We start from the raw sequence: 26,451 nt of genomic DNA, 5'->3' as shown, positions 1-26,451 counted from the left end.
AAAATATAAAATAATTTAGCTTAAGTTAGTCTTTCTGCCAAATTGTTATTAAAATAATTTAAGTCTTTTTTCTTCTCAATTAAGTCTATTTAAAAAAAAATCATTATTTCTTTTAATGTGGCTATGATGTCATATTTATAAATAGATTTTAAATCTAATTTAATTTAATAAAAATTGAATAAGAACATGACAAACTTATTATAATTTATGTATAGTAGTTTGATGTGTTTTTGAAAGTTTTTTTATACAAATGTTATTTTTAACAATTGACATTTTTATTAAATACTTTTGAAATTATTTTTAAATTAACTGTGTACTAGGATCATCGGCCGATTACTTAAGACGAACCAGCTGGCGAAGGTACGAATAGTTTGAAGGGTCAAGGTGAAACCAAGGTAATTAAGATAACGGTATGATTAAGGTGATTGGGTTGTGATTGGGCCTTGATTAAGATTGCCTTATAATACTAGGCCCATATCTAACACTATAAATACATGTCAATGGTACCAGATAAGTAGGTTCATTTATTGTACATTTACTTCTGAACTAAGATATTTGGTCGGACAACCTAACTAACTTAAGTATCGGAAAATTTTCTGAGTAAGAATTGTTGGATCATCACTTCTTCAATGAATAGATAGAATATAATGAAAAAAATAATGAAAAAATTTAAGGAAAGGTTTGTCCTTTGCTCAAAATAAAGACAAACTGGAAAAGCTTGAAAGAATCAAAATATTTAAATTTATTTTTAGAACTTTTTGAAAATATTTAAATTTATTTTTAGAACTTTTTAAGTCGAGTTGCGAGGTCTAAATATTTAATATGAATCATAGTATTAAGATTTTTAGAATCTATTTTCTATATTCCGTGCTCCAGATACTAGATTAAATATCTGACGGAATAAAACCATCTGGAGGAAGACGGATTGCTGGGAAGGAGGCTTCGGGATTAGCGGACGGTACAAGGAGAGGAAATTGTGTAGGTTCGATACTCGGCTTCACACCGGAACAAACTGTAACTACATTATTGGATTCTATTTAAACAAATTATTTTTAAATAAGTTTTTATTAATTAAAAAGTTGAGATTTTAGACATAAAATAGCTAAATATATATTTTCGAAATTTGGAGGAAGAAATTCGAAACTTTAAGTTCAAGAACAAAAGATTTAAAAACAAATTGTTCCATTTTAATTAATTAATAAAAATGTTTGTAAATAGGATTTATAAATATTATTATATTTGTTAAATAAATTTAAGTTTCAAAAATAAGTATTAAAAACTATTATATTATTAATTCATAATTTTTATAAGATAAAAAGTAGTTTACTGAAGTAGAATCTAATAATAATATCTTAGAGTTGTTTTAAAAATATTTAATAAAAATATTAATTTTAATAAAATATCAATATAATATTTGTACAAATTTACAAATATAAATTTGATCATGATTTAAAAAGAGACTATTAGTCCATTAAAAAAAATGACTGAATTCAATTAAAAAATAAATATATAGACTAAATTAAATTAACATATAATATATATTTATATATTATGTACCTTTTAACTTATCCTATTCATACATTTACAATATAAAAATCATATTTTAAAATCAAGATTGTCAAAACAAGTATGATTTTTTTTTTAGTCACAGTAATACTAAATTATGTGATTACTTTTATTATATTAATAATAATGTTTAAATACATAATTTTTTATAATGTTATTTTGGATCCTTCAATATTAATAGTCAAAATCGGTCATTGCTTGAAAATATAAAGAGTTTAATTTTTATTCATGAAAATTTTCAAAAATATGATAGTGGAAAAAACATTTTACATTTAGTTATGTTATTAACAAAATTTGAAACCCTCGCTTCATACATTAGTCAGCTATATTTTAGTTCATTAATTGATGCAGAAAATTAAAAAAAAAAAAAAACGTAGTATAAAAAGTTTATGAAGTAGTGAAGTGAATTTAAAAAAGTCTGAAATAAAGAAACTCATTATAGTAAGTTAACTCAAAAATAATAAGTTAACTTAAACAATTTAGGATGTTTAGTATATCATAATATCACATAACATATATATAATCATGAATGTAAGAGTTAACTCGGTTCTTATAGGTTGAATTATTATGGAGAAGTTAAAAATGAGTCAATTCTATTTAGTTTATTTTCTAATAAGCTAAAAAAAAAACTATAATTGAGTTTGATCCACTACAAATTGATGAATTGACTTTTAGTTTATTTAATATAATTATTTCAGTAAAGTTAAAATGAATTGACTAACTATTTTGTTTTTTAATAATATTAACATTATTATCATAAATCTTATTTATTACATTAAATCGATGTTTAAAAACGTATGATACATGTTAGATTTTAATTGTTATTAATTAAATACTTATTCTTTCTTTTATTTCATTAAATAATGTGTTATAATTTTTATTAGTACAAAGAAAATGCATTTCATTATAATTTATAAAAAATGAGAGTAAAGACATTAAAAATATTTTTAAATTTAAAGTGAAATTTATCAAAATTATATAAATAATTCATTATAAAAATGTTAAACATAATAAAAATATATATAATTAAATTAAAATATATCAAAATTTAGAACAAATTTTTTTTTTATTTAATATTAAAATTTAGAGACTACAAATATATTTAAAGCATATTAAGCATTAACCATTGTTTGTGTATTAATATGTAACTTTTGTTCTTTTTTAGTTGTTTTTATTAACCGACCACACTCACATGTATTATTTAACCCTATTTTCGTATTAATGAAAATACCCTTATTGATTATATATATATATATATAAAAATAGCCATTCATAAATAAATGAGAAGCAAAAGAAAGCAAAATCCCATGTGGAATTCGAGCTACATGTTCAAATAAAAGACAAAATTTTGATGTAAATTTAATTTCATCTTAAAGAGTTCACTAAACATAATGATAACTACAAGTCAATTTACATCTAATCCTTGTTTAAGTGTTGCCATCAAACTTATGTTGTAGATAGAGCGACAAAGGCAAGTGCGTCTTTGTCCTTTTATATACACAATTTTACTTTCTATTAAAATAATTGTATTATTTAATAAAATAAAACATAACTATAATATATTTTATTTCTTAACTAAATCAATAATTACTTATAGTTCATCAAATTTTATCTTTATAAAGTTATTCATACTTTATATTTAAAGTATTCTCTCCTTTTTTTTTACATGCATAAATGCGGATGCAGATGACAAACTTAAACTAAGGTCATAAACAGTTACAGTTATCAAATCCAACCGTTGGTCAGATTTTGATTGTTAGTTAATCAGGTTTCTGTTTTGCCTAACTCTGTTATAAACTATATCACTGAATATTTAATTTTTTTTATATTAAGTTTACGAGAATTCAATTTTCTCTCAAATCACATATTCTGTCTATACAAAGATTGGTAATCTTCATAATAGTTATTCTTAAAATCATATAAAAAAGGACATTGAATAAACTCATAAATTAATGACAATAGAATTATTTAATTAGTATTCAATAAATTACCAGTGAGAAATCTTATAGTAATTATTTGTAATGTGATTCATGAAAACGTCCTCAAACATGGAATATTTAATGAGTGAAGTGGATAAAATTCGAAAAGTTTCTTTAAAATGAAAATTCTATAAAAAAACAATCTCCTAATGAGAAACATGTAAGAAAAATAATTGAAAATTTTGATTTTGATTTAACTAACGACGAATTAAAAAATAAAAAAAAAATGAAAGAGAATTTGTTTAGACATGTATGATTTCTTTTATAGTTATAGTTTTATTAAATTACTTATTTATTCTTGTTGTTGGTAATAGTGATTAAATATATAACTTTTGAGTATAACACTTTGGTTCCCCAAAATTATTGGTCAATTTTTTTTAACTGATCTTGTCACGATTGAAGACTCTCCATGTGACATTATTACCATAGATTGAAAATAATACAATTTGATAAGTAAATACTTTATAAATCAAAATATACACAGTACACGTTTTTACATGAGATCCCATAATCTAATTAACATAATTTAATAATCAAATAATTTATAATTAACTTATTTTCAAAAGACTCCTCCATTTAATAGATTATACACATATCATATCACATTTACTTTAATAGAGAAATGGATATTAAAAACTAAATTATCCTTTAAAGTAAATCTTTCTTAACTTATGATTACTTTTCAGACTAAAGTTCAGTTATAAAAATTAATATTCATCAACTTTCATCATCTAATAGTCTTTTTCTAGTTGAATCTAATATTAATAAAGTTGAAAATAATGTCTTATTCAATGTGCAACTTATGATCATTCAACAAAATGTTTTGTTCTTAAAAATAATCATATTCACATCACACAAATATCATATCAATAACTCAATGGGTTATTGTTATACTTTTGACTCTATTCAACCACACACTCACATAAGTAGTGAATTATGATTGTACCCTTAACTTTCCTTAGTCACAACACACAATTAGTAGATTATGACTCTCCCTGAGTTTGTTCGACCACACGTATATAAATAGTAGATTATGACTCTCTGTCCCTGACTCTACTTTATTTCACATACACAAACAATACATTATGAGCTCCTTGATCTCACACATAATCATCAATCATACGTATATTCTTAAATTACACAATTCATTGTCCACAAAACTTAAAGCATTTAAACACATTTTTTTTAAATTATATTCATTAATTTTACCCTTAAAAAAACATTTATTCTTTTTCAACATGTTCACATGTTTGCGCAACAAGACAACTCTAAAAATTTTTAAAATTTAGTCACTCCCAACATAATTCTTCCCTCACTTAGTGAGCAATCTCTAAATTTATACTTCTTAGCTATACCTGGTTTACTCAATGACCAATCTTACATGAATTTTTTTTTTAGATTTTTGTAGAATTAATTTTACTTTATAAAGGAATTGACTTATCACCAATCAAGTACTGAGAGGTCTTATCAATTAAATTTGCTCAATAAAGTCAAACTTATTCAATAACCAAATCAACCTAAGATTTGTGTATTTTTATCAAAATATTTTCGCTGAATTGATTTTCTCACCAAACAATCTAAAATTGAGGAGTTATCTTTTTCAAAGCCTTACCCACTTATTAAAACATATTAAACTCTACCAATCTTAAAAGTATGATCTTTTTTTAATAAATAGATGATTTGCACAATTAAAACATATTAAACATCGATGATTAATAACAAGCACATAACTAAAATTAAATGTAAATTTTTAAGTAAAATTTGAATATTTTCTTGTTAAAATATTAAATTATATTAGCAATGAATTATTTATAATATATATATATATATATATATATATATAATACTTATTTTTGCATCTTTGTATTAAATTTTATCACCGATTCTATCTTGAAATTTGTTGTAATTGATATGCTAATTTAGTTGGGGTATTATAATAAATATATTTACAATTAAAAGACATTCCAACAAACATAATATTATGATTACCGCCACACCTTCTATTAAATAAAGGTGTTTCTTTCATTCAGTGCATTTACTCTCATTAGTTTCTCTTTAATGTGTTCTATTTGGTTGGATTAAGATGTAGAAAATAAAAAATTGAAAAATGCTAAGAAAAATAGTTCGTATTAAAAGGGAAAAAAAAGAAAAGAAAAGTGAAAAGAAACGAGTAATGTGATTAACGTGATAAAAAAAAGTGATTATAAATTGATATATTTAAGAAATGATTAAATGTTAAGAAAGATTTAAATTGTTACTGTTTGCCTCAATTAAAAATTTATTCCATTAGAAATCGCTGTCCATTTGTTCTTTTATATTTATATAAATTAATAAATAATTTAAATTACTTTTAAAAAGAAAATAATATATTTTTAGTATATTTTATATATCTGATATTAATGTTTTTTTAAAATATTTATATAAAGATTTTTATACTCTTAAAATATTTGTTTAAGATTCACTACTTCAAATATATGTTATATTGTAAAATAATTTAATGTAAAAAATAAAGTTTAAAAACATTTTTCCTATATCTCTTTATCATCATTTAAGAAAATTAACACTTAAGCCTTTTTTTGTGTATTTTTAAAAATTTTATTCTTTTCTTTTTCAAATTTTATTGCATCTCTTTCATCTATGCTTATTCGCGTCTTAATGCAAGACATAAAGAGAATAATGGACGTGAACTAAATTAATTTTAGTCGTATAAACTTTAACGGTAAAAGTAAAAATAGCAATTTTTGATACATTTTTAGTAAAATTCTTTATTTGCTTGGCTAAAATGTTGTTAAAAAATATAAGAAAAGTCACAGGTGAGACTCGTCAAATTAAAAAGTAAACAGTTTTATATTTTATAATAAAATTAATTAATAATAAAAATGTATTATTGATATCTCTTAAATTAAACAATTGTATTTTTCTGAATTCAACAAAATGGATGGGGATGTTCACATTCAGCAACAGTTGGCAGGTCGTGCCTCTAGGCAAAAATAAAACCAAGTCAAAAGAATTGAAATGCCAAAAGTATAAGTACAGGGACGAAAGAGCAATAACTAAAAAACAAATCCAAAAGTTTTACAGCCCGAAAAGTAAAATATATTTTTATTTGATTTTAATTGAAAAGTGATAATTAAATTGGAAATGGAGTTTGTAAATAGTGTATCTCTCATTGAAAAGGACTTATATGAACTTTAAACACTGTTTGAGATAAAATAAAATAAAAGAAAAAATAGAAAATAAAAAAATTTGGGAAGGAAAATTGTGGAGAAGACACGAAAGTAAAGGTGTTTGTCCCAACCCAACTAAAGTATGGAATTTGGTTTTATGAAAAAGGAAAAAAAGGAAAGGCATTGAAAATAACATCAGCAAACAGAGTCTTCCCCACACCATCTCTCCCACAAGAGAATGAGCCCGTTGATGTTCCTCTACAACCGAACACACCCCGCCACCACCCAAGGCTAACGTACGCCCCGTCCTTACCCTGCGCCTCGCCACCTCGTCTTCTTTTTCTCCATTTTCCTTTTTCCCTTCTTAAGCACCGCGTTAACCTTTCCTTCCCCACTCAGATTCGGAGGATCGGAGCAAGGTTGGCGGTTCCGGCGTTGGAGGCCTTAGGGTTAGGGTTACCGAGCGATGTGGTATGCTCCTGGCATTGATGAATCTGTTCTCGCTGTGTTGGAAGCCGTTCGGGCGCGATGCTGATCGATACGATTCCATCGGAGTTATCGGGAGCAACTTCGCCGGGAGAGAAGGCAGAGAAGGCTTGCTCTGGTTCCGCGACGTTGGAAAATATGCCTCCGGTGATTTCTCCATGGCCGTAGTTCAGGCCAACCAGGTTCTTGAAGACCAGAGCCAGATCGAGTCCGGTCCTCTCGGCACTTTCGTCGGCATATACGACGGTCACGGAGGACCCGACGCCTCCAGATATGTATGCGATCACTTGTTTCGCCATTTTCAAGGTTCTTCATTCGGAACCCTCACTTTAAAGACAGTTTCGTTTGCTTCTTTTTTTTTTAATTGTTTATTTATATATTCACTTTGACGGTTGTTGCTGTGTGGATTTAATGCGGCCACGTTTTTAGTCTGATCGTCTCTTCATGAATCACGAGTGGCAGTGGTAGTAACTGTTACCAGTGGTTTTCATCAGTTTGCTTTTCCCATGAACCTTTTTTGGAAGTGCTTTTATACTCTCTCTTTTTCTCGTTGGTCTATTGAGTCTGAGATTTCCAGGAATCAAGTACTGTTGAACATTGAGGACAATAGGTAGATAATTTTTGGAAGTTTTTCCTTTTCTTTTAATGGTTTGTTTTGCTTTTTATCGTGAATCGATTTAATAGGTGAATTGTTTGTAACTTTTTTTTGTTGGCTTTCCTCTAATGGAAACGGATTCGCGGTTCCGTGGCACATGGTGCTGTAAATAGTTATTAAAGTGTTTTGGAGTCTCGACTTTTGTGTTGAAGGCCCATGGTTTTGGTGGAGCATTATCCCTTAAATTTTGGTTCCTTCATGGGGTATGAGTGTTGGGTATTGGTTCTTCCATGTCTTGTTCTGTTCTTAAAGAAACAGTTCTTATGCTAGCTGTCTCAGATTTCTTGTCTGTGCAGCAACGTCAGCTGAGTCACACGGGCTTGTTACAGCGGAAACAATAGAAAGAGCATTTCGCCAGACGGAAGATGGATACACAGCCCTCGTGTCAAGTACCTGGAATGCTCGACCTCAAATTGCGAGTGCTGGTACCTGTTGTCTTGTTGGAGTGATATTTCAACAGACACTCTTTGTGGCAAACGTTGGAGATTCCCGTGTTGTATTGGGTAAGAAAGTTGGCAATACTGGAGGTATGGCTGCAATTCAGCTGTCTACAGAACACAATGCAAATCTTGAGGCTGTTAGACAGGAACTTAAAGAATCACACCCTCATGATCCTCAAATTGTGGTCCTCAAACATGGAGTGTGGAGAGTAAAAGGGATTATTCAGGTAATTTTTAAACTTGTGTCCTCTCGGCCAAACATTTATTCATTCATTCATTATTTTCTTTATTGTTTCCCCATTCTTTAAAGTGCTATACAAAAAGGTCTTGGTCTTGGAGGCTACGCAAATTGTGTCCTGAAAGGCCATTTTTCTTTTGTTTTTTAAAATTGAATGCTACATGTGGGCTATGATTTCTGAATCCTTACATGTTAACTGACCCAAAACACGTAAAGCCAAGGTCATAGATCATAGTTGTTCTTTTACGGTTTCTTGTATATTTTTCTACTGCGTCTTGTGTTGCAATATGAATTACTAACCCGGTTCATATTTTTAAGAAGCTTCTTATTCCATAACCTCATGCAATCTGTATTCATTTTCTGCAACGTTTTTCACCAGAGTTCCTTAAAAAAACACATTGAATATTTCAATTAAATTGTAGTTGTCCCCTATTCCCTTGTGAAGTTATGAGTACTTAAAAATAGTCCCTATTTTTGTGTGTATGTAACAAATCCCTAATGCATGTCTTTATAGTTTTAATTTGCTATCTTGTTAAGGCATTGGCTTGGTTGCTTGTGTGTTTGCATGTGTATTAAAGAACGAAGGCAATCCATGTGTTTAATGATTCAGTCCATGATTTGTGCGGTTAAAACCAAATCGTATAAATGGAAGCAAACATTTTATATTTGGCATATGATATTCAATATTCTATTTTTCTACATTGCATTAGTGTTAAAAATGACTACGATGGTCATATGAAAGACAATCAAGATGCTTTCCAGTTTTAACCTCTGCGGTATTTTTTATTGTTGAAGTCATATATAAATACACACACACACATATATATATCTGTGTGTGTACATACATAATTGTTAATAGTTCACAAGTAATCCCAAGGTTCACATCAAAACTTGGCAATATCACATCAATACTTCATTGATTGTATTTGTTGCAGGTTTCTAGATCTATAGGTGACGTATATTTGAAACATCCACAATTTAACCGGGAACCACTTAATGCAAAATTCAGACTTCCTGAACCGATGCACATGCCTATCATGAGTGCTAATCCCAGTATTCTTTCTCATCCTCTCCAACCAAATGATTCCTTCCTTATATTTGCATCAGATGGTTTATGGGAGCACTTGAGTAATGAGAAAGCTGTGGATATTGTAAACAGCAATCCACATGCGGTAAGATTCCTTTTACCATGTCTGGATTTTCTTGTACTTATTTCTGTAATGGACGTTACCTGTTATATTATTTCCTCGTATGGCCATGAAATGTTTGGTTGTGTGTTTGGGGGGATGGAGGGAAGTCTTTTCAATTGAACGTGAGAATTGGGTGAGGATTAGTACTGTTTTCATTATGTGGTTTACATGTTGGTCAGGACAAGTTTTAAAAGTTCCCCCGTAAATCTTTGGTCCTTAATTTCATTTTTAGTTCCCACCATGTCTTTATATCCGATTAAATTTACTGCTTTTGGTTGATTTGATTTTGTCTAGAAGTGAAATGGTTAGTGAATGAAGTTCTGTCTGTACCTTTGCTAAAGTTATAAGCTTTATAATTCCTACTTTCTCCATTTTTATTCCTTTATCAGGAGTTTACCAGGTTCTATTTGTTCTAATTCCTTTTGATGATATTTAAATTTGCATTGTATAACGTCTTTGTAGTTATTCGTTAATATGTTCCTATGATGAGTTTATTTCCTGCATTTTTTCCTTTCACAAAGTTGTTCTTTTTGCAACTTATTATGAGTGAATATTTCTGCTAATGCTTTGTCGCAAGGTGTGATGAATACCAAGATTTTATTTCTCTGCCTAGCCTAGGTACTCAAATTGTGTATCTGCATGCAGGGTAGTGCGAAGAGACTTATCAAGGCTGCCCTCCACGAAGCAGCAAGAAAACGAGAAATGCGGTATTCGGATCTGCGTAAGATTGACAAGAAGGTTCGACGCCATTTCCATGATGATATATCTGTTATTGTTTTATTCTTAAATCACGACCTTATTTCCAGAGGCACAGTGCTAGACTCGGCACTTTCACTTCGAAGCGCTCTCGATCACTGACGTGTATCATTGTAAGCAGTAAGCAGTCTTGTACGAGTTTTTCCCATAACTGAAGAAGATACGTCCATTCGTAGGTACCTGGCTACAATATGCCATTGTGGCGCATTTGGCTTCTAGTATCCACACACATCATTCTCAGGCACTACAGTTTATTAAGTTATAACATATTGTTAGAAATTTATTCGTCAAGAGGAAAAAATAAAAAAAACAAAAACACAAATATCTTATTCCCTTTCCTAACCTTATAGTTTTACCCCAAACACTGGATTTTATTTATTTCTTTATTTTTTTGGCTTCATATAAGCTAATCAAGCAGTATGTTCATTGAGTCCAAATTCAAATTTATTTGACGAAAAATTATGTAGAAAATTCATATGTAATACTGCCCGCAAGTTGTTAGACCCGAATTAAAAACCATTTTCAATCTGCAAGCTGAAGTCTGAATGCCATTTTTGTCGATGAAAATAAGTAAATAAATAAAATTTCGAATATATATTGTTGGGTTAGAAATTGAAAGTGAAGTCTACTATGTTTGTTATGTAGAGGTTATTTTTCGTACATTACTTGTGTAATAGATTGTAGCAAATTATACTTGTGCTTCCTTATTATAGTTCTCAAAATGTGCTCCGTGGGATTGGTCTGTCCTTATAAAATAGGTTAATTATATTATAATCTTAATTGAATTAAACAAAATGTTGACAAAAACAATCCTGATAAATTAATTGGTTATTTCTAGATAATTTATTTTGTGACGTAAAGGAGTTTATTGTTTTTTCTGCAATTGAACTTATATTTAGATGATAATATTATAAGAAAAGTATAAAAACAATTTGTTTATAACTTAAATGTATGTAATATAATTTATATATTTAAATATTATAGTTAAGATTATAATTAATTTCCTAATTTGAATTTATATGTATATATATTAAACTTTCTAAAGGAACACAAAAATGTTGGTTTGCTTCGACCAATGTCAAGTTAATTAACATTTTGTTCAGTGCATTTTAGAAAGGTTAAACTGTGGGGTTAAAAGCTAAGGGAGACAAAATGCTTTGAAGTGTATTGTTAAAAATTTTAATTGAATTAAAAATTAATTTATTTGATCAGAATTGAAAATTTGTTTAAATAAACTAAATTGATTTATTTTTTGTTTTATCAAATTAAACTGTAAAATCATAATTATATTAAAAATGCATTGATTGAAAAATGTATTAGGATGAATTCACGAGATTCAATTTCATTGAATCTTTATCCTAATCAAGTTATACAATTTAAAATTTAGTTATTTTAAATATTTTTATAATTGTTTTATCCATTAATTCTAATTAAGTCTTTAATAACAAACTAAGAAATAATCATAAATAAATTATACACACAAATATGTAGAGATGGAAAAAATTAATTGAATTGTACTAAATTATTAAAAATTACATAGCCTAAAAACGGTTAGTGTAAACTCAATTAAACTATATATTGTTCTAACAAACTGAACTGAAATATTATTTAAAAATCTTTTTAAAAAAATAGAAATTATCTGTTTTCACTCAAGAAACGTAGGTTCTTTTATAAAAAGAAATTAAAAAATTGAGATGAGTCGAATATGATTAAAGATTAAGATAGGTCAAGTTAGACAAAACGAAAAATAGGTTGAGACCAAAATTCTATCGAAACAAACACAATAGAAACACAGCCGAGTCGGTCCCAACTGAAATTCGACCGAGTCAACCTTGATAAAAAATTCGACTGGAATGGTCGTGGTTGAAACTCTCTCGATTCAATCTTGACATAAAATTAGCCGAATTTGGTCGAGTTGGCCCATCAAAAAACCGAATAAATTCGGCTAGGACCACCATGACAGAAACTTAGTCGAATTGATCATGATCAAAATTTGCGGAATTCGACTGAGTTGGTACTGGTTGAAAATCAACGAAATTCGATCGAGATGACTATGAATGGTCGAGATATTCCCAATCGAAAATCAATTGAATTCAGTCGAGCCATAATCAACCAAAAATTAATCGAATTCAACCTAGTCAAGCACAACTGGATTAATTAGTCTCAATCAAAATTCGACTGAGTCGATCCTTGCTGAAAATTGATGAATTCCATGAGCCAAATTTTGCTATAAATCAACTAAAGTTTAGTCTAATTGATAATAACCAAACTAAAATTTATTTTTATGAACTTTTAAATAAGTAAAAAATATAAAACAAATTAGTTTTAAGTCAATGAATAAAAAAGACGATGGAGTTAGAGAGGTTATTTGTAAGAAGGCTCTAGCTTTCCACGTCCCTTAATTGCTACTGAATCTTCATAAATTTGAAAATGATCATTCTAATCTTTATGTTATATTTTAATGGTGAGTTCTGAATTATTTATTCTGAAAGAATTTCCAAACAAATTTTCTAAAATAAGATTTATGGAACAAACTTTTAGAAACATGTTTTCTAAAATATACCATTTAGAATATATAAGAAGTTCTCTTGGAACAAATTTTCCCAGACTATGCATGAACAATCCGAATGTTTTATAGATTAAACAATAATTAAGGGGGGGAAAACTATGTTTTGTCATTTAATTTCCCCCAAACTCAATATTTTGTTTCCTCTTCCTTTCTCTTCATTCTCATTTTGCATTTCGCCTGCAGAAGCTCTATACCTTCTAAAGATCCCCGACGAGACTCTTGATTACGTCAGTATTGTCGCCTCAAGACTCGGCAACAAGAGTATAGTGGCGGCATGTAGTGGAGAAGAAGAAGAGAATGTGGTGCAATGAAAGAGGACAGTTTAGTCTATTTAAAGTTAACGTAGGGGTACCGGTAGTAACTATGGGAATGCAGGAGGCAACAGTTTGCTTGCTATTGGATGGACCGGTCTGGCCTGATCTCGAGTTTGGGCCTGTAACTAAAAGGATCCAAAACATGGTTATTGTCTTTGGAGGACAATCCAGGAAATACGTTGTTGAAATTCACAGCCATCAGGTCCCGGCGAGTTGACTCAGCAGGCACTCTGAGCATCGTTGTTGTGCGAGCTCTACACATGGCTAATTAATTCCTCACAATCTCGCTGTTGCAGCAACACATGTTCTTATTTCAACCAAATCACTAACACTTCTCACATTCCTGAACTGAATCAACAAACCCGAGCGAGGTAATGGCGCCTCGTTCACTCCTACTCGCTTTGCTGAGTCTTCTCCTGACTCAGTCCAATTCGGCGCCGCAAGCCTTCAAGAGAGAAACCGGCCACCCTCAGTGGCACCACGGCGCCTTCCACGACGTCCGCGACAACGTCCGATCCGACGTCCGCCGCATGCTCCATTCTCGCGCGGAGGTCTCTTTCTTTTTCCGTCAAATTAAAATTAACATCAACGTCCAATTAGTTTATTTGTTAATGCACGAGTTTGTGGTTTGTGTAGGTTCCGTTTCAAGTTCCGCTCGAAGTGAACGTGGTTCTGATTGGTTTCAACGGAGACGGAGGTTACAGATACAACATCGACGCTCATCGATTGGAACAGTTTCTCAAAAATAGCTTTCCAGCTCACAGACCTTCGTGTCTGGAGACTGGAGAGCTACTTGATATTGAGCATCACATGGTCTATAATGCATTTCATGTAAGCCACGTTTATTTGCCTTGTATTCTATCTAGGCTAATTGTTGCTTCATTATCCTATTTTCTTGCCGATTGAATTTTATTGAAAGTGAAATTGCAGCTTCCAAGCTTTATCGTGGTGACTACTGTTTAACTGTGACTCTGTGGAGTCTGCTAGTTTGGGAAGGTTGAGTTAAGTGGATCAGTAGAGTTCTAATTACCGATGTTTTGGTCTGAAATTGGATAATTTTAGCATAGGTCTAAGTTGTGGAATATTGAAATGCAGAGCATGGTCATTGGAGGAGATCCTATTGCTTTCTTGAACTGCATATTCTAAAAGATTAGTTTGGTTCAACTTCTTCGCAAACACTTGCAAGAGATGCAAATAGGAAGAAGATAAAAATATGAAATGAGCTTTCCTACAATTAGCTAATTTATAAGTTAATTTTCAGAAGTTTTTTCACATTAACTTATTCAAAAACCTAATTTTAACTTATTCATACACTTATTTTAACTTGAGAATATTTTTATTTTATTTTTTCTTCCTATTATCTTTAAGTACTATGTATGGAGAAATTTACACAACTAGATCCAAAGTTAAAGGTTTCAAACCATATAACAACTGAAGAAAGTTTGATCATGTCCATATTTTATACTGGAGAAAAAAAAGTCAAGATTGGATTCCCAACCTAGGAACACCGAGAGAGGAAGAAACAATGAGCTTTTGTTTAGATGAACTCAAATACCCTTGTAAATAAGGACTAGCCGGCTTTGTTTGAGAATCAAACTGTACTTTAGAAATCTTATGGATCGATTAGACGGTTGTATTTTGGTATTGTTGAAGCATGTTCTATAGTCGGACATCTTTTTTGATGTCATTGTCTGTTTCTTTGTACAGGCCATCATCATCTACAAACTGCTAGATATGAACACTAATAATTTAAAACCTAATTTCACTGTAGGCTGGGCAGCCTGAACTGATAGCACTTGAGAAAGCACTGAAAGAAGCAATGGTTCCTGCAGGAAAAGCAAGAGAGGTAACTGTGTGGTCCTTTCTTTTTCTTTGCCACTTTCTTTTGTTATATTGTATACGACACTTGCTAAAGCTTACCACAACTTGCAGACTGAGTTTGGAAGAGAGGTACCTTTGTTTGAAGTTGAAGCAACAGTTGTGGAACCAGTATTTCAAAGGCTGTACTCCTACATATTTGACATGGACAGTGTGGGATCTTCTGTCACGGAGATGGATAGGCCAGTGCCAAGTGCAATATTTATTGTAAACTTTGACAAGGTAAAATCAATAAGCAATACTTTTAGTTGCCAAATATTAGATATACCATACTTCATATTTCCCCAATACAGTAGCAATTATATTTGTTTGTTTTTTTTCTCTTTTTTACTGTTAATTTAAAATTACTTGTAGGTGAGACTAGATCCTAGAAATAATGAAACCGATTTTGATGGTTTAATGTACGGGAAAATTCCTGACCTAACTGAGGAAGATATGAAAAAGCAAGAAGGAGATTATATCTATCGTTATCGTTACAATGGTGGAGGAGCAACTCAAGTTTGGCTAAGCTCTGGCAGGTATGTAATGGTTTGGCTCTGAACTATTTTCTTTTAAACTTAATTTCTTCTCTCAAAAATGTTTTACTGGGAAAAGTTGGTTTAATTGTATATTCTGTATCTCAGGAAACTATTTTAGCCCATTCATCATACATATATGCTAGCCTGACTTTTTTTATTTATTCATTCAGATTTGTGGTGATTGACCTTTCAGCAGGGCCTTGCACTTACGGTAAGATTGAAGCTGAAGAAGGAAGTGTCTGTTCTAGAACCCTGCCAAGATTACGAAATGTGATACATCCTGGTAGTTTGAGCACAAGTTCTCAACAATCAAGCAATCATATTTTTCTTGGACAGCTTGCTTCTTTGGTATCAACCACAGTGGAACATGTTATTGCACCTGATGTGAGGTATTGAGATCTATAAGCAAATAACAACTGCTAAGTCTTATCCCACTAGGAGCATCTTCAATAGAGTTTTTTTTTTTTTTTTTTTTTTTTTTTAATCTATAAGAACCATTACTATTGAGTTTTCATCATTGGCCCAATCACGTGTGGCATCACTGGTTTAATAACTGTCCTTGTTTAAGCGACTGATTCTTATCATTAAAAGCCCACAAAACTGATCTTGGAACGAAGGGAAGAAATGCAGGAATCAAGCCAGCTGCTACGGAGTCTCTTTTGACAAAAAATAATCAGATCAACCATACATATTGAAACATGACTAGAATATCTTTATTTTTAGGTTGGAACAAAAACAAATTTAATAAAGCATATGAATATGTAGGGTATTACATGAGAGACTCATTTTAAATTTTTACTAGTTGCACCTGTGCTGTAAAATGTTGCTAGGGTTGCTAAATGTGCTGTGGAGTAGTTGGGTCCATCCAAAGAATTTTAAGCAACACTACCTTTGTTGTGCCATTGGAGATGCTATCAGCAGGGTCGTCAACTACACAGGGATCCACTGGATTCTCTAACAACCTCAAATTCTGTAAAACTCATATTGAGGTCTTTTATATTATTAGTTTCTCGTGAGGTTACCTTTGTTCTTTGGCCCCTTTTAATTGGATAGCTTTCTATTTGCTCATCTCACATAACCACACCTCTACATGCAACTTTACATCATTATCTCTTCAATTGGTGGCCTCAGAACTTTCTCTTTAAAATATGCATTTATTCTTATTTTTTGTTTTTCTTCATCCATTAAGTTATCTCATGATTCTTATAAACTATTTTAGTGGGGATGGGACATGCTTTTGTTGGCTTTTCACTGTTTAAAATTGTCTTGCTTAGCCGATTTTATTGACTTCTGCCTAAATTTTCACAAGTTCATAAGCTTCTTGGTTTAACAGAACCATTTTGACCATCAAGTTTGGATTTTATACATGGCATCCTAATTGTTGTCCCTTAATGTTTTAAGATGGGCCATGGATGCCTAACTTTTGAAACTTGCGGTATGATGTCTATCTAATTTCATCTTCAGAACATTGTCTTAGAAAATAGAAGTCTAATTCAATCTTATAAAACTGACTCATAAGATAAGATTTACATCTATTTATATACTATAGTTTAGTCCTTTTTATAGCCGATGTGAGATCTCCAACTCCCTCCTTACGCCAAAAACTAGATATTTGGAGCATGAAACTAAATATTTGTATGTGGTCCAATAGCGGCTTGATAGTCCAATAAACCTCATTAGCATAGACTAGATTCTGAATGACTTTGATATCGTCTTAGAAAATGGGATTTACCTAATTTATTCCTACAAAACCGGCTTATAAGATAAGATTTGCATATACTTATATACTATAATTTGGTTTTATCTTTCGTCAATGTTGGATCTTCAACACCTTGTCCTCATGCCCCTTGTGTTATTCTTTTGTTTAGTATTCAATACTTTTATGTAATTTGAGCTGCAGTTGTGTCTAGCATGTGAATAATAAGTGCACTTGAATGCTTTGTTAACTGGTCACGGATGTATTAGCTCTAGAGTTTAATTGTATTGTTATTGATTTGTTTAGGTTTGAAACTGTTGATCTTACTTCAAGGCTGCTTGTACCAATAATTGTCTTGCAAAATCATAATCGATACAACATTATGGAAAAGGGCCATAATTACAGTATTGATATAGAAAGAATTGAGGCAGAGGTTTGTAATATCCTTTTGGGCAGACTACCTATTGTTGTTAATTCAGTTTGAAAACTGTCTTATGTATTTTATAGAATTGTGGTTTTGTGTAATTTAGTAGGAACATCATGCAACTGCTTCATTTTTTCATACCTCAGGTGAAGAGTATGCTTCATGATGGGCAAGAATTAGTAATTATTGGGGGTGCACATTCATTACATCGCCATGAGAAGCTGGCAATTGCTGTTTCAAAAGCTACACGTGGACATTCTCTGCAGGAAACCAAGAATGATGGTCGTTTCCTTGTTCATACCAAGACATATCTGGATGGTGCTATTTTAAAAGAAGTGAGTGCTGACTTGTACTCTTTGTTGCTTAAAGCTACTGCTTTCAACTTCTCATATGATTTGACCTGGGCAATGTGATTTCTTCCTTTTCATGGGGTAATTATTGGAAAAAATTGTACTAACCATGTAAGTTGTAGATCATGAGTATCAGTTTGTAACCCCTTTTTGTTAAATAGACAAATTTGAATGCTTAGTAGATGTAGTGCTGCTCATGTTGTCCTTTTAGCCTAAGCGATCTTTTGAAGAACCTCCAGAATTCACTACCCACATAGTTGAATTAATTAGATCTATAACTAAGATGCTAAATGCAAATTAGTTATATCACTTTCTTAGCTATTTATATATGGGTAATGGACTTAAAACCTCATTTTACAGGAGATGGAACGTTCTGCTGATGTGCTTGCTGCTGGATTGCTTGAAGTGGCGGACCCATCTCTTTCAAGTAAATATTTCCTCCGCCAGAATTGGATGGATGAATCTGACGAGTCAACTGATTCTATTCTTAAGCATAAGCCTCTTTGGGCTTCGTATAACTCAAAATATGGTGGGAAAAGGAAAAAGAAAGTAAAGAAACAAGGGGATCTACAACCAACATATGGAACTAGAGTAATTCCTGTGTGCGTACACTGTTACCTTTTGCCTAGATGAACATTGAAAAACAACCCTAACATCATAGTGTCTTTGTTCTTGAATATTCATATTTAATCATAGTTTTGTAGAACACCTTCTTTTGTACTTTTATTATTTTCAACCGATCTCTCACTTAGATCAATTAGGACATTTGAGGTGAACCTAGGCCTACAAATTTGCAGTTAGATTCGTGAAGTTGTTACCTAAAATTTGGTGGCGTTCTGCAAAATGAAAAGGAATAGTCAAATAATTCGAACTTGAAAGACAAAAAAAGTTATCCCCTAAATATATTTTGATTACATGTAGCTCCCAACGTGCAAAAATATATTTATTTCTATTTTAACAATGATTGATCAAAGTTGAAAAATTGTTAGAAAAAACATCTTAGAGTTGAACTTTTGTAAGGAAAGTTTTGGAAGTACTCCTCTGTTTTGATCTATTATGTCAATCAATCACAAAGTTGGAAGATTTAAATACTTGTGATTAGATCATTATATTCATTCTGATGGTTTTTTGAAACGAAATGCATCATATTGCACTTGTTATATGAAAATATATTTTGATTGCTATTGATGGCGGTATTTTGTTTCAAAACCAATTCAACTAAAATTTCCAAATGTAATACTTTTTAATACGCAGCTTTGTGCTATCACTGGCGGATGTGGATCCAAACCTTATGATGGAGGATGAAAGTATGGTATGGACAAGCAATGATGTTGTAATTGTGCTTGAGCATCAAAATGAAAAGATTCCCTTGAGGTGAGTAAATATAAATGTTCAGATAGTTCTTTCAAATTGAAGATTAGCAGATACTACTGTAGACATTTTGATGCGTATATGGGAGAGGAAGGAATAAATGGGCTGTGCACTGCTTGTTTTGACTAATTCCTAACTGGCAACATCTATACTATTGTAGGCTCTATGAAAACTGTCTTGTGTTTCTATGCGGAACCTCTAATCCTTTTTGTCCACAAAGTTTCCACATCTCAATTTAATAGTGCCAATGATCTATACCTTTTGATTATTTTTAAATGTTTGTCTGTCTTTTTGAGGATATGTTGCTAATGTATTGTTTTTTTATTTTTTATCAACAATGTTAGTTGTTAGGATTATGTTAGTAGGAAGAGTTAAACCTACAACCTCTCTCACCCTCCCTTTCAACTCACCAAACCAACCTTATAACTCTCAAATATTAGTAAGGGAGTTGAACCCACAAACTCTCTCAAATGTTACTAATGTATTATGGTACAATCCATTTAGTTACTTTTTTAAAATGCAAAGTCTACTCTCATTTCATGCTGACTGTCTATTTGGATAGTTCGGCTCAAAGAAACCATTTCAAACTCTGCTTTCAATTACCTTGGGTTTCCTCATTATTTATCAGTTTTGTTTTGTAAAAGTTAACACCACTCTTAATTTCCTTGTTTGACAGCTACGTTTCAGAAACACAGAGAAGGCATGCTCTTCCATCTCAGGCACAACGTCATATATTGGCTGGTCTTGCTTCAGTTGTAGGTGGTTTAAGTGCACCATATGAGAAGGCTTCTCATGTACATGAAAGACCTGTTGTAAATTGGCTTTGGGCAGCTGGCTGCCATCCATTTGGACCATTCTCTAATACATCTCATATCAGTCAAATGCTCCAAGATGTTGCTTTGGTTAGTGCTCTCTCAGTATGCCCGAGTGAATTTTATTTACCAGAAGGCATTTTTCTAATTATGTTTTTGTTGGACAGAGGAACTCAATATATGCCCGTGTCGATTCTGTACTTCGTAAAATTCGTGATACGTCAGAGGTAAGTCATGCTTCATTTGAGTTTAAATAAATACCAGTACTTGATTCCTGAAATTACCTGTCAATTCTGTGCAGACTGTGCAAACTTTTGCGGCAGAGTATCTGAAAACTCCACTTGGTGAACCAGTAAAAGGAAAGAAAGAAAAGTCCAGCACTGATTTTTGGTTAGAGAAGTTCTACAAGAAAACTACTAATTTGCCAGAACCCTTTCCACATGAATTAGTTGATCGCTTAGAAAAATATCTTGATGTAAGCTTTACTTGAATGCAGTTCTTGACCTGATTTTGCAGGCATTTGTTTTCTTAACATACAGCAATTTGTGTGCATACACCAGGGCCTTGAGGAGCAGCTTGTTGATATGTCTTCTCTGTTATATGATCATCGGTTACAGGATGCCTACTTAAACAGTTCAGATATTCTGCAGAGCACCATGTTCACCCAACAGTAAGTTACCCTGTATTTTAGAACTTCTTCATTTGTGTTGTCAAAATGGGAAGAAGTCATATTGTAGTAAACTGATATTTTTCCGTTGGTACTGTTTTAGTAGGTTATTTACAATTTTGTGAATTGCAGATATGTTGATCATGTCTTGGCCAGCGAGAGGGATAATATGAGATGCTGCAAAATTGAGTACAAATATCCCGTGCACTCGTCTCAAACTTATATCTATGGGGGGATACTTATTGCTGGATTCGTTGTGTACTTTGTTGTAATTTTCTTCTCAAATCCGGTACGCTGACTCAAGATTTTGAAATCAACAACCAAAGACTACCAAGGCACATCACATTGGGTAGATGACTGCAATCCCAAAATCAAATATCGGATACGATTTTGAATTCATGGCGATAAATGCAGGGCAAATGACATTGGCTAGATTATGTGTTTTGGTAGGTACAGGCAGGGGCTTCAGCTTCAGTTTACTGACATTCCTAAAGTAGTAATAGCTGAAGAAATTTTCGTGTGCATTATTCAATTCGTTGCAAACAGCTGTGATAGCTGAAACCCTAAATTTAATGCTGAAGATTCGAATGAATATGGGGCCAAAGGAAAAAACTCCAAAATGTTAATATAATATAAAAAAAAAAACAAAAAAACTACAACACGTTTCTGTGCATCTAATATATTTGAACACAACATTAGGAAAATAAATAAGATCTTTTATTTAGATATAACATTACTCCATAATCAATTGCTTGAACATTGACGGATCTTTGCTCTAACGATGCGTTGTTAATAGAAGTTTAATCTGTTAATAATTTTAACATTTGGTTTTAAGTGGATAGTGCATGTAATTGTGAGCTTTGAATTTGGCTCACTTGAAGTGTAAATCAGCTAGATCTATCAATGTCATAGGTTTTATGGCTTGGAGGGTACTTGTAGAAAGATCAAGCACGGCTCCAAAGAGGTACGTACCATCTGCACTGACTGCCGTTTTTCGGACTTGTATGAACTTGCAAGATTAGATCTCCACTTTGGTCTAGGTATATCTGGTCTATGTGCTCAATAATATATAGTTATAGTGGATTGCATCTAACATATAACTATGGAGGGCTGCATCTGATATATACAAGTACGGAGGGTTGCAGGTGGGCTAAAGTTATCTCTGTCTGCTCTGTCAAAAGTTAGATGTAAAATGGATGATTTTCAGGGAAGACCAAGCACATGTTTTGGGTGGCAGGAAAGTAGGTGTATGGTATCATTGAAGTATTGATGTTCAATTCTGATCATATCAGCTACATTTTGTACTGTGATCTGCGTGCTGGGTGGTTGCGTATTCGGCTTGCTTGGAAGCCATAATTGTGTCTGGCCTAATAAAGAAAGTGGAGCTATTGTGGGTGAAGTTCCATACTGCGAATCCTTAGGATTGGATGAGTCTAATGTGGACAGTTTTTCTCCTTGCACCTGAATTAGAAGGTTGATAACTCTTTGAAAGCACTGGGGATATCAACAATGAAATGGCGGAACAGATGAGAAAGAAAAATGTAGTGTTGAGGGACCTGCTACGAAATCTCGTATTCCTTAGCTACTCTGCCTAAAAATATAGAATGATAGCAAAATTAGTGAGATAAGAGCATCTCCAGCAGGTGACGGCTTATTGAGGCGGAAGGAAGAACGCCTCTGAAAGGATTTAGAAAGGTATGAAAGACCGAAAAAATTAGACGGGTATAATTAAATTTTCAAAAAATGTTAATTTAATTAATTTTTCACAAAATATTAATTCTTTTAAGTAATGTATGTTAGTAAATGATTATTTATTTAAATTGGTTTCTCAAATATGAATGCGGGAGATCTTTTATTAACAATTTTATAAATATATATTTGAAAATTTTATTTACTCGTATACAAGCTTTTTTATTAAATACAAAAAAGAAAGTTAATTATCTATTAAATATCAAATACTGATACTCATACAAGGATCTGTATGCAAGAAGCTATATTATTTCAAGAGTAAATTGGGCATTTGCTCATAAATGTCGTTTGTATCAAAATTATAAATCAAAATAAGTTATAAAAAGATGCAGTTTGGATTAGGATAATGTATATATTGAATATATTGAAAATTTTTTAACTAATACAAAATTAGGTGTATTTCATTTATTATATAATGTGGCATAATACAACGTCCATTTTTCAACGAAAACCATTTGCCTGAGTTGCTCCATTAGCTCTTTTTTTCTGCATTTAGGGTGTAGTTTGGATTGATGTATCAGAATCATTCTTCTTGCGAATCAAATTTCGGACTAAAAAGAAATTAAACTGCTTTTGGAGTCAGGATTCAACTGCATTATTTTTGTAAATGCATTTTTTCTGCAAAATGTACCCTGTGGAAGCATTTTAGATATCAAATAGGCAGATCTGTCTCACAGGCTCACAGCGAGTGGGGATGTTCATTAAGACAACTGTACTACGTATTAGTATATTTCTTGAAACTGTTTCTTAATGATTTTCTTTTGATTTAAAATAGTAATATTGTATTAGTACTGCATAGACAAAAATCACAGTCCAATATTCATTAACTTCAGCAACTCAGCTTCTTAAGTCAATGATAATTTTCTTCCTTGCTTGTGAGTTAAAAATACTACTTACAGAAATATATTTTCATTTCTATGTTTTTTTAATTTGTAATTGATTATTATATATTCAAATAAATAAAATTTTAAATTTTGCTGTTCCGTTGCCGAACTTAGATAAAGTTGGGTGCACTGTTCCACATTACACAAATTTGAAAGGCTAATCAATTTCTCATCTATTTTTGTAAATAGATTCAAATGGGGACGTTTATAGAACTAAATCAAAGGTTCATAAGAAAAATGAAAGATAAATTGTGTTGTTTCATTTACATTAAAGAATATAAATGAAAACACAACGAGCAACGACTGCATTCTTTAAAAAGAATAACGAAACACAAAAGAACACAAACAGGTCGTTAACGTGAAAAAATACAGAAGAGAAAGAAATAGTCAGACATAGCTTTCTAGGCTAGCATTATGCATCAATATACTGCTCAGAGCCCAGTGCATATTTCATCATTCAGATCTATTTTCCCTTTTCCTCACACTCTCCAAAATCACAATTATAAAACATTTTACGTTAACCCTAAATCATAAACCCAAAAAGAAAAACAACAAAAAGAACTAGACATCTTTGAAGGTTTGGATAAGATCCTCAGCAGTATGCTTATAGTTGTCATCAAATTAGACAATCAGGTCTCAAAGATTTCATGCCATCATTGGATCCCACAACTCTAAAATCCAAAATTAAATAAAAATAAATAAAATTAATACAGAGAAATAAAACAACAAAACCAATCTTTTGGAAGATTAAAATCTAGAAAAAGGTGATTTGGCAGTTCAATAATTCACTGCGCCTGGAATTAACAAACGAAGGCGAAGCGACTCAACATTCCTGCGAAAATGTACGCCTCTTTCATCATTGATTACGAGATAACCCATGACACATGACAGAATCAAAAGCATCTCAAGAGGCAAATGGAAATTACAAAAATAATGAAAATTTCAAGTAGCTTTGTCATAGATTTGCTTGGTATCACAGAAAGATGGGTTTTCTAAAATCTTTGGGAGGTAAGCCACACCTCTGGGTCTGACTTATATAACAGGAGAATTAGATTTAGGGTTTCACTCGCTAGGAAAAGACTAAAAGCCTCCCTTATTTTTTTAATTACAGATTTGCCCTTTGTGCCTTTTTCTTTTCATTGGGTCCAACCGTACCTCCCCAATTCCATCCCCCACCCCCATTTCATTTTTACCCTTTGCTCTATTTTTTCTATTCCAATTTTATCCTTCAGTAAAAATTTATATTTAGAAATAAAATTTTATGATTTTATTCTCCCACCCCCACATAATCTATTTATTCTTTTTTTTTTTTATCTTCATGCTTTCATCTTTACGCTTTCTTCTCAAGAATTCTTTGTTCTATTTTTCTATAAATTTTTTCTCTCATTCTTCTTGTATTTCAAGTGATAATTGAGATATCGATTTCTCCTTGAAGAATTTGTCCTTGAATTATTATATCTCTGCATTGCATTGGTGTGGTGGTGTTGTATCCAACCTTTAACCAGCGATCCTCTTCGAGTCGAGATTAGTAATATTTTCGTAAAACCGCCAAACGGATGGCGACTTCCGTTTACCCTTAAACGGATGTTGACATCCGTTTACGGATTCCCATATCCGTTTAAGCCTTATTAGATTATTTTAGATTATGTTTTTGTTAGTTTCATTTTTTAAGATTTGTTTTTATTAGTTTTATTTTTTAAGATTTGTTTTTATTAGTTTCAATTTTTTAGGATTTGTTTTTATTAGTTTTATTTTTTTTAAGGTTTATTTTTTAAGATTCGTTTTTATTAGTTTACTTTTTATATTAATTTTCAGATATTTTAATAATGAAATTTATATTTTTTGATGTATTATTTTTAAATATATTTTTAACGTATTTTAATAATGTATATTTGAAGATCTATATATATTGTTATTTATTTTTCACGATATTTAATTAGTTTTTAAATTGAAAACATAAAAATAGGAAACGGATGTCGACATCCGTCAACGGATATCGACATCCATTTCAGTGCCTGGACGTCTTCTTCATCAATACACACAACACAAAGCACACAAATGACAGAACTCAACAGTAGACCATAGAAACCTCAACAAACATACCAACCAGATATCAACAATAGACAAAGCTACCCAATCTTACACATTACATACATTTAAAAAAAAATACAAGAAATGAAAAAGAAAATAACCTGTCGAAACGTCTACCACCTCTCCGCACCGCGCCGCACCGCACCGGACCACCACACAGTCACCGCACCGCCACCCGCCGCACACCAAAACCACCAGGCCGTACAAAGCAACAGAAGGTTCAGAGGAGGACTGAGAGAGTGAGAGTTGCAGAGAGCATTTCAAAATGAAACCTTTGGTGGGGTGGGAATACGAAGGAGAGGGAATGTATGGGTCCTTGTGTATTTGACTGAAGCAGAGTGTAAAAGAGGTAGGGTAGGTTAACTTTAGTAAATAGGGGTAGAAAGGTAAAATTAAAAAATACAAAAAGTTAATTTTTGTATTTAAAAAAAAATCCAAAATAATTGGGGGGTGGGGGATGGAATTGGGGAGGTACAGAGAGTAACCCCCTCCAACCAAAAGCCCTTTGAGTGCTTCATCCTACACCTTCAAAGATTTCATCCTACACCTCCAATTTCCTAAAATATCCCTAATTAGTAAATGATTTAAAAGTTTAATTTTTTATTATTGAGGAATTCTATGCATAGCATTGACTCCACCTCCATTTTCCTC

The 26,451-nt window shown here is 31.7% G+C and overlaps 2 protein-coding genes across 5 annotated transcripts; both read left to right on the top strand.

Moving 5' to 3' along the window:
* Positions 1–6,780: 6,780 nt before the first annotated feature.
* LOC106769025 (probable protein phosphatase 2C 42) lies at positions 6,781–11,121 on the top strand. Of its 4 annotated transcripts, none has more exons than XM_014654469.2 (5): positions 6,781–7,504; positions 8,150–8,520; positions 9,467–9,703; positions 10,367–10,459; positions 10,528–11,089. In XM_014654469.2, the coding sequence occupies exons 1-5, from the start codon at positions 7,186–7,188 to the stop codon at positions 10,630–10,632; spliced, it is 1,125 nt and encodes a 374-aa protein (XP_014509955.1). In that variant the 5' UTR covers positions 6,781–7,185; the 3' UTR covers positions 10,633–11,089. The 4 variants fall into 4 exon arrangements, with proteins under 4 accessions (XP_014509955.1, XP_014509954.1, XP_014509953.1 ...); XM_014654468.2 differs by having other exon boundaries at positions 6,782–7,008; positions 7,112–7,504; positions 10,367–11,089; XM_022784029.1 differs by lacking the exon at positions 6,781–7,504 and adding exons at positions 7,520–7,808; positions 7,967–8,056 and having other exon boundaries at positions 8,133–8,520; positions 10,367–11,121.
* A 2,407-nt stretch (positions 11,122–13,528) lies between these two features.
* LOC106768849 lies at positions 13,529–21,668 on the top strand. The gene is made up of 15 exons (XM_014654208.2): positions 13,529–13,911; positions 13,997–14,191; positions 15,132–15,206; positions 15,293–15,460; positions 15,593–15,756; positions 15,927–16,145; positions 17,759–17,885; positions 18,023–18,211; positions 18,587–18,828; positions 19,481–19,600; positions 20,274–20,499; positions 20,577–20,636; positions 20,711–20,884; positions 20,970–21,079; positions 21,209–21,668. Exons 1-15 carry the CDS (start codon positions 13,735–13,737, stop codon positions 21,372–21,374), a joined length of 2,412 nt encoding a protein of 803 aa, XP_014509694.1. The 5' UTR covers positions 13,529–13,734; the 3' UTR covers positions 21,375–21,668.
* Positions 21,669–26,451: the final 4,783 nt, after the last annotated feature.

The sequence above is a fragment of the Vigna radiata genome, chromosome 7 (genome assembly GCF_000741045.1).
Source record: "Vigna radiata var. radiata cultivar VC1973A chromosome 7, Vradiata_ver6, whole genome shotgun sequence".
Lineage (NCBI taxonomy): Eukaryota > Viridiplantae > Streptophyta > Magnoliopsida > Fabales > Fabaceae > Vigna > Vigna radiata.
Note: the sequence above shows the minus strand (reverse complement) of the source record. Positions and strands in the feature narration are given on the sequence as shown.

What these genes read in the sequence shown, in the direction of transcription:
- LOC106769025 (XM_014654468.2), top strand. Translation starts at nt 7,186, where the DNA reads ATGCTCCTGGCATTGATGAATCTGTTCTCGCTGTGTTGGAAGCCGTTC. An exon ending in GAGTAAAAGGGATTATTCAG is followed by an intron (nt 8,521 to 9,466) that starts GTAATTTTTAAA and finishes TATTTGTTGCAG; the next exon opens with GTTTCTAGATCTATAGGTGA. An exon ending in TAAACAGCAATCCACATGCG is followed by an intron (nt 9,704 to 10,366) that starts GTAAGATTCCTT and finishes ATCTGCATGCAG; the next exon opens with GGTAGTGCGAAGAGACTTAT.
- LOC106768849 (XM_014654208.2), top strand. Translation starts at nt 13,735, where the DNA reads ATGGCGCCTCGTTCACTCCTACTCGCTTTGCTGAGTCTTCTCCTGACT. An exon ending in TGGTCTATAATGCATTTCAT is followed by an intron (nt 14,192 to 15,131) that starts GTAAGCCACGTT and finishes ATTTCACTGTAG; the next exon opens with GCTGGGCAGCCTGAACTGAT. An exon ending in AGCACCATGTTCACCCAACA is followed by an intron (nt 21,080 to 21,208) that starts GTAAGTTACCCT and finishes TGTGAATTGCAG; the next exon opens with ATATGTTGATCATGTCTTGG.